Source organism: Cyclopterus lumpus, chromosome 12 (assembly GCF_009769545.1).
Source record: "Cyclopterus lumpus isolate fCycLum1 chromosome 12, fCycLum1.pri, whole genome shotgun sequence".
Lineage (NCBI taxonomy): Eukaryota > Metazoa > Chordata > Actinopteri > Perciformes > Cyclopteridae > Cyclopterus > Cyclopterus lumpus.
The window spans coordinates 6166357-6175117 of NC_046977.1; the positions used below are offsets into that span (position 1 = coordinate 6166357).

The 8761-nt window shown below is 43.3% G+C and overlaps 1 protein-coding gene across 1 annotated transcript; it reads right to left on the bottom strand.

Annotated features, from left to right (window-relative positions):
- Nucleotides 1–782: 782 nt before the first annotated feature.
- Nucleotides 783–7258, bottom strand: zgc:73226 (uncharacterized protein LOC402792 homolog). Its single transcript, XM_034547196.1, has 6 exons — nt 7017–7258; nt 3473–3623; nt 3121–3202; nt 2631–2704; nt 1743–1889; nt 783–1513 (listed from the first exon to the last, which is right to left on the bottom strand). The coding sequence occupies exons 1-6, from the start codon at nt 7057–7059 to the stop codon at nt 1465–1467; spliced, it is 546 nt and encodes a 181-aa protein (XP_034403087.1). The 5' UTR covers nt 7060–7258; the 3' UTR covers nt 783–1464.
- Between the last annotated feature and the right edge of the window lie 1503 nt (nt 7259–8761).

Genomic DNA, 8761 nt, shown 5'->3' on the forward strand with positions numbered 1-8761 from the left:
TGCATCGTCAGCTTGGTGCATCTAGAAGTAGCTTAACGAGCTCAGCAGGAGCCCTCACATCAAACAGTCCGCTAATGGCTGATAAACTCATTGGGTTTGGTCGGGCCGGACGACAAATGGGCACTTTTTACGTTCAAGGCAGCGCAGCAAAACCTCCGTTTGCTTCTCAAACCATTTGTTCCCGATCCAAGCCAGCTATTTTCACGAGATGTTAAGAGGAAACGGCTTCCTGGTTTATGGGAAACCACTAAAATCTCAACTCCTTGACTGGTCAAGCAGCAGCTTATGATTTAAAAAGAAAAGAGAAAAAGATTTTTTTGTGAGGTAAGGAATGGCAAAGGCAGATGGAAAGAGACAGGCATGGTGTGATGTCATGTTATAAACGAGGAAGAGCCATTGCTGGCGGAGATTAAGGGATAAAAAAAGTGAAATGCACATCAAAGAGCGTATCGGGACAATTCAGTGATTTACCTCATGTGGAAAAGGGAATAAATTCTAAACAGATCATCAGAACAGTTCATTTGCATGATGTCAACAACACAGTGGGTTGGCAAAGTCTTTCCTTTTGTTGTGTTTTTTTAGGATTGCCTGCACATAATCTCCTAACAAAAACTAAAAATACATTGTAGACAGTATAAATGACTAGCCCAGGCTTGATTCTGTAACTCTTGCTAAAAGTGCTTCACTTTCCCTGCATTTATTAAATGAGATGACCATGTGTCTGGCGAACACTGCCAGGATGAGACTGGAAGAGAAGAATAAAAGACCCTAGAGGCACATTAAAGGTTTTGAGGAGTGAAGTTTAATGGGATCATGATTGTCTTTGTCGATGGTCAAATATTTCATTGGTTTACGGGACAAAAAGCACAACCAGAGCCACTCCTACATTCACTCAGCGAACTACAAGTCTCTACATTAGACACACCATCAGTGCAGGATAAAACCCCAGAGTCGCGCTCAGCAGCTCAGTGTTACAGAGGGTTATTCATTTTGACAAAGGACATTTTGCTTTTTTTGAAGGTTTGGGGGCGAAAGTCTACCACATCTTATCTTTCTCACTTCGTCCGAACACGCTGTTCCCAAATCACCGGTTTCATCTCCTCCAATCAAAGGGATTTATTGTTCTAGCTGGCTAAAACTATTCCTCTCCTTTCTCTTGTATCTGGGCAATCTCTCCTCTCTGATAATGCTGGCTGAGATCAGTGTTATTCTCCGGGAGAGTAAAAATGACCTCAGTCTGACTCATTGGTAACGGGCTCTACGACATGCAGAGGCTGAGAAGAGAGACACACTGGCAGAGTGCTGCTGGGTAGACAGATGGAGAGAGAGAAAGAGGTACAGACAGGCAGGGTCCTAAGGTTGCCCCATGACGGAGAAGGAAGGAGGCATATTAGTGCGCTAACAGTCCGACCTTAATGGCCGGGCTGTTAGCGAAGGGGGGGGGGAGCTGGGCAACAGCCGACGTCACAGCGTGCTCGTTGTCGAAGCGGCCAAACGCCTTCCTATGTAGAACCTAAAAAGAGAAAGTAAGAAAGAGAAAGTTGATCATTTGCTAAAACCCCTCCCCCCAAACAACAGTTGTCCAATCATAGCTTAGCAACTGAAACTAGCTTCAGCAGGCCTGTCATGTTTGGGGTTTTCATCGATATGTTTCTGCGACCGATATTAAGCCGGTTCGCGCGCGCACGTGGTGTGTGTGTGTGTGTGTGTAGTGTGTGTGTGTGTGTGTGTGAGTGTCTCACCCGACTCCAAGTGTGAGCAGGTGGGAAGACAGCAGAGAGGGAACAAGGATGAGGAAAACATTGGAGGAGAAGAGTCCTCTCTTCATCACCTCCGTCTTCCTCACGCTGAGGGAGCTTTGCTGCTTCGGGTGCTGAAACACAAACTCTCTGCAGAGAATGCAGAGCGATGCGGGCAAAGGAAGGATAGAAAAAGGGGGAAAAAAAGAAAATAAACAGAGATAATGAGGACACAAGAGAGAGAGAGAGAGAATACCGAGAATGCAAGAAAGGTTGCGAAGTAGAGAGACCATTAAGAGCTGCTACCTGTCAAACAGACGTATTGAAACGCAGAGGATTAAACGTTACGCGTGGCAGCGTAAAAGAAAGTGAGTGGGATTCATGCGCTCCTCAACACTCAAAAGTATAATGCATAAACAACATTTAAGACACAGCATTTGAAAGTTAAACTTAAGTGACCCGGTGACGAATAGACTCACTGCACCAATACATAGTCGCAGCACGTGACTCCCAATAAAACCACACAATTCTTGTTTTGTACCAGTTAAACAAACCAGATACAACATGCTAATTAGTGTGCTTTAGAGGTGCTGGGAGGCAGAGAGCGCTAGGCTGGCGGTTTCCCCTGATTTCACTCGTTATGCTAAACTAAGCTCATAGCCTCCAGCTCCATATGCACCAACATCATAGGTATTGATCTTCTCATCCAACTCATGGCAGGAAATTACTGTTCCTTTTTAAACTGTTTAACACCTGTATGTCTTTGCAAGTGCTTACAAATACTGTAATAACTGAGGGATGTAGTAATAAAAATGTTTAAAAAAGCAAACGTAAATAACTTTAAAAGAAAGTGAACTCAACTTAACTGACTCTTAAAAAGAGCTGGCTTACTTTGGTGGCATATTTTCAGGTCTACTGGACCAGTCCCACACCCAGTCCGTGTCAACTCGCCGCTCAGCTTCCTCCTGCAACGTGCAGAAGGGATCAGATGATGTGCAACAGTAGAACATCCAGACAGAGAAAGTGACTTTAACCAGAGAAACCTTAGCATATGGACATTACATCAACTTGAAATCTCAGGGGGGGGGGGGGGGGGACTCAAAGAACAAACCATTTAGCAAGGAGCAGCGGCTGAAAGACGGACCGATCAATAAAACCAAACAACTTCCATGATGACCTCAAGCAAATCTCTGCAAGCTGATTGTTACAACTTTAATAAAGGGAAAGGAGTGGGCAGGAAAGAAAAATAAACCACCAGTGAGGTCATTTCACAACAACATTTAAATGTCTACATTTTTCTGATTTATCTGTTATGGATTTATGATTACAAAAAGGGAGGATGAACCCATCTGATGGATATTAACGTGTCCAGAATGAATACCTGGATGGTGATACAGTCACTGTCATGCTCACTAGTGGGCCTCGGGGAACCGGGGCACTGTGGAGTCCCCTCCTGTGTAGGACTGTGGACCACAAACAGACATGTACAATGTGGGTTCAGTAACAAGATATGGACAGACTGCAATTTCTGTGAAAACAAACAAACAAACAAACACGGGGGAAAGTAAACACATATTGTGAAAAACAAGCAAAGTTCCACTGAGCACAGAATGAAACTCATTACCGTGCAAATTATTCTTACACCTCGCTGTGCAGCTCAAACCCCCCCCCCCCCCAAACAACAAAACAAACATAAAAAAAAAAAAAAACACACAAACAAACTGCACCATTACCTGTCTCTACTCCTCTCACACTCCAGCTGTGCCTCCAGAAGGATCCTCTCCAGCTCCCCCTGCAGGCCGGAGGAGACGCTGTCCTGCGGCCCTGTCGGACTCTCCCTGAGGCTGGCGGCTGTAATCAGCTCTTCCAGCTCGACCCAGGAGCCTGATGGGGAAACAATACGAGCAGCAGAGTTTGTAATGATGCTCCGGTAGCCAGCGAGGAGGCAGACAGAGACGAGGCTTCATGCACATATGGCACGCTGCAAGCAGCCAGAAAAAGGAGTAAACAGGAGGAGGGTAAACACATCTACAGTCCTTATCGTTCAGTGTTGAGTCACATCCATCCATCCATCCATTTTCAATACCGCTTATCCTCATTAGGGTCGCGGGGGCACTGGAGCCTATCCCAGCTGACATAGGGCGAAGGCACATTGTTGAGTCACATTTGTTTTGCAATACATTCTGCTAGACCTGGCACAGGGAATAGATAAAATATTAAAAATATTAAATTAAATGCAGTGTCATTCATTAATAGAATGTGTTTCATGTTCGGTGACTTACAAACAAAAACTGGACATGAATTAAGTAAAAAAAAAATCTACATAATTTAATTTTTTTACAAAGCGCCGTTATCTGTGTTAAACATTCTATAATGACAAACAGGCACGGGGTTCGATCCCGGGCGGTCCTTCTGTGTGGAGTTTGCACGTTCTCCCCGTGGCAGCGTGGGTTCCCTCCGGGTTCTCCGTCTTCCTCCCACAGTCCAAAGACGTGCAGCTTAAGGTTAATTGGAGACTCTAATATCGCCCCTAGGTGTGAATGTGAGCGTGCATGGTTGTCTGTCTCTATATGAGCCCTGGGACCAGTCCAGGGTGAACCCTCCGCCTAATGACAGCTGGGATCGGATCCAGCGCCTGAATAGGATAAGTAGTTTGAATAATTGAATGGAATAACGGCAAACTCTGTTATTTTTATGTTTCATATATGTTTGTAAGTCACATGAAACGCATTCTATTAATTAACGAAACTGCATTTAATTTGATATTTTTTCCCCCCATTCCTGACCGCTGTATCTTTTGTTGCCCCGAATAACCCACTAATCCTATTATGAGGCACGGAATGATGCGTGTAGGGAACGCCGCGGATTGCTCTGAATAATTCTACGATTGCAATAATATTATCATTTCAACCACATTGGCCACATTATTTATGTAATGCCGCAGCTTCGTGTGTGGAGCGGTCAGCGAGTGGACAGGTGTGTGATGACATGTGGTGACTTGCGCAGCACCGCGGAGGTCCTGACGTGACATCAGATGACCAGCGAGACGATGGACGCATGACGGACGTCCAGCTGGACAGCATTGTGTCACACACACACACATGTACACACAAACGAGCAAAGACGGAATCTGCGTCCCTCAATCAATGAGTTTTGGAGAACACACACACACACACACACACACACACACACACACACACACACACACACATACACACACATACAGCCTATGAATGATTGAATGGTCACTCCGGTTCATTGGGTCCATGAGCAGGAAGAGATTTACACATGCACACACACACACACACAGCCAAACAGTAAGGAAAGGCTAACTCAGGCTGACAGCATGCTTGCTTATGTAAGATCTTATTTCTGTTAGAGATTAGCCATCCACCCTCTGCCTTCCTCCCCTTGATTTTCTCTTGTCATGCTGTCTGTATCCCTCTGTGACACAGGCAGCATTTACAAAATATCAACACCTCATCTATCCTTCCCGCTGTAATCCTCACTTTACACAGGTTTTTTACACTGTAATCACACAAAAAGCAGCAGAGGGGATAAAGACATCAGTGGGCACAGAGCTAGAGGGAGGGGAGAGCAGGGGAACTGTGCCATTGCCCTAGTTTGTTGTTTATTTATTTTTGCAGAGGGGAGTTATGACATAACAACTGCCTTGTTGCCCGACTTATCTATCTGTCATCATTCTGCAGCACTAAATCAGTTTCTGTGGCGCAATCCCTTACATATTCATCTGTGACACGGCCAAATCAGCTTCATGTAATGTGGACAAGAGCGGGATGCGAAAAGAATCAATGAAGTGCAGCACAACAGGCTTGTTATTCATTTGCTATGAATGTCTGCTCCCAGTTTGGGGACAGAGCAGAAATTGCAATGGACAGGGAGGGTTATGTCTTCTATGCTTTTTGTAGTGGGATATTGAGATAGTTTTATCTGTTTCACCTTTTTCAACAGACTGAATAATTACATCCAAAAAAGACACTTTGTGTGAAGTTACAAAGGCTCATGTTGTGTCTAATTGAAATCTAAATTAGTTGTCAAGCATCTGTTTTAAGGACATTTTCAATTTGAGGATGAAAATAAATAGTGCCAATGCTAAAAATTTGAAAACAAAAGGTCCCCTATTTAATGGCCCCCAGACTTGAGAATCCTAGTGAGGTCACCAACTATTTAATAATTGCATAACAGACCTGGACAGACTCAACTTTGCTAAAAATGTGCCACATTTGAATTGAAACTTTTGTAGCCCTTAGTTCACAAATAGGGAGCAGCTGGAATTCTCTGTAAATCCTACTACATTTGTCATTTTCTTTTGGCAATTGCTAACTCCAATGCGCAATTCAGGCATATTGTTCCATTGACATATTAAAATGGAGGTTATTTGCAAACCGTGTCACCATGACATGACAAGTGGACAGAACACTGACACGATGATTTTACAACTTCAAGATGTCCCACTAACTATATATCTTTGTCATAATTCTTACAACAACAACAACAACAACAACAACATACTCTAAAGGATTAGTGTCAAGATAGATTGTTATGTGTTAATATATATAACATCTGAATTTTTTTTAAATGTCCAAATATTGATATCAGCATTGGCCTTAAAACCTCTCTATTGTTTGCAATAGTGATCTATAATTAATAACCCTGTCTCGCGTTTTTAAAAAGTCAAGAACACCCCGTCACCTTTCATACACAGTCCCTCCGTGTCCTGGTCCCATAACATTGTTGCCCAGCATCCTTCTGTGCCAAGCAATGTGCACGAGTCACAGCGCAGCTATAAGCTCAGGAAATCTCCACATCTTAATTGGCTTACAGAGATACAAACAGGTGAGTCAGGGAATCTGTTTACACAATGACGTGTGAGTGGCAACAACAATGCAAACTACCCTGGCCAGTGTGTTCTTCTCTCAGTGGCATCCTGTCCCACCTGATGTCACTGTGACATGCTGTTGTCATCATGTCTGCACCGATGGAAGGACGTCTGCTCATCATAACTGGAAGGGCTCGTTGTTTACCCATTGTGTTGATATTTGAGATTGGGAAATTAAATCGATCTGCACACACACACACACACACACACACACACACACACACACACACACACACACACACACACACACAACGGCTTCCGTAGGGATCTCGTTTAGCTGTTTTCTACACGTGTGCATGACCGTGAAGGCATACGTGTCGTGATATGACAACAGCACATCAAACCTGCGTGGCTCGTATGTAGCGCCCGTCACTCACCGTAGAGTCCGTCCTCTGGTGTCTGCGAGCCGGACAGGGACATGCTTGAACGCCGGAGGTCTGGATGGAGATGTCACGGAGCTCGGGAGAGACGCTGATGGTGGCCGAGGACGAGCGGCTGCGAATGGGGGTTCTGCCTTGTGCGCGTTTTTTCTCTCAATCACTCTCGTGTTTGTTGTCGTCTGAAAGAGACACCGGCCACCGACGCCGTGCTAATCTACCCCCCCCCCCCCCCCCCTCCCCCCCCCTTCAGCCTCCTCTCCTCCCTCCCCATCTTTTTTCCCACGTGCCAGCAAGGACGAGGTAAACAAAACAAGCTCAGCAGGTCAAAAGCCACAACAACAACACGGCGCATGACGCAGCAGCGGCCCATGTGTGCCCCCCAAAAAGAACCCTAACCATCATTTTTTAAATGAATTTAATCATCCATAAAATTCTGACCTAAGAAACTTTGACTTTTTTTACGAGTTGACATGAAGTTGACATTTGTACATATTCTATTGGCAGCAATTACACCACAATTGGAGAGGCAGGTGTCATGTCATCTAGACCTGCTTGAAAATAACATGCCCACAATGAATATGTCTGCAACTACACGGTCTATTTGAATAATCCCACTATCACAAGGAAGGTAACACTGATCAGACTGATGCTAATATAATGAAGCAGAGCAACATTGGAGAGGTTTTTTTGAGAAAAGGCATGATCTAAATTGGCCTTTTGGGTCAGACATATGGCTTTATAAAGTGAAGTAAAATGTTTTATCTCCTTCGATTGCTGGTTCAGTGAGTTTTGGTCGTAAAGGGATGAGACTTTTTGTTGGAGTCTGGAGTCTCAGCTTCCATAACATATTTTTGTGGTATGAAGTAGCAACATGGTAAAATTGGTTATCATGAGCTAATGCATACTTTTGGGTGTATTCTATGAGGTAATAAAGCAGTTACAGATGTTCGTCTAATATCCTTTCACACTTCCTTATAAGTCATCAGGTTTAGAATTATGAATTATAAATGGTAATACTTATTAACATGATATATGTTTTTTATTTTTTCCAAAGGGTTATTGGTTCATGAGAGTGTCGTCTTGATGAACTAAATAAACTATCGAAAAAAATATTAGTCAAATCTCCTTCTGGGGGCACAAACACCAGCCAGTAAACCACTTCCACTCATTTGATGAAGCAACCGTTTGGAAACAACAACTTTTCAAATTCCCACAATATAATGGCCTCAGTTTCCTCAATAACAACGACAGCTTGGTTCTGATTTCTGGTCTCAAAATCACATTTTAAAAACTTTAAATAAATATAAACCAAAAAGCTTTTGAACTATTTTGCACCTGCGACTTTATTAACTAAATAATCTCTTACCTTCACTGAAGCAATCCGTAAATACCTTAAGTGAACTTCCTCAGTATTAATGAGAATCTTTGTTTTTGAAAAGAGTAGAGACATTCTATTTATCTTGAAATGAAAGGATCAATTGATATTCACCCACCAAGTGGGTAGTGGTAGAAGTAGTAATATTATTATTCTAGCCCGATAGTGGTACCACAGGCAGGGTTACCAAAACATTGCTATTGCATCTACTTGATGTATTCATACACTTACTTCCCAGGAAACCAGATGTTTTGAAGTTTGGTTTGAACAAAATTGTCAGTCGGGTAATTTTTGATTGTCACTAAAAACATTGGAAATCATCCTCTGGGCATCATGAATGTCCATACCAAAAAAATGGTGTCAAAAC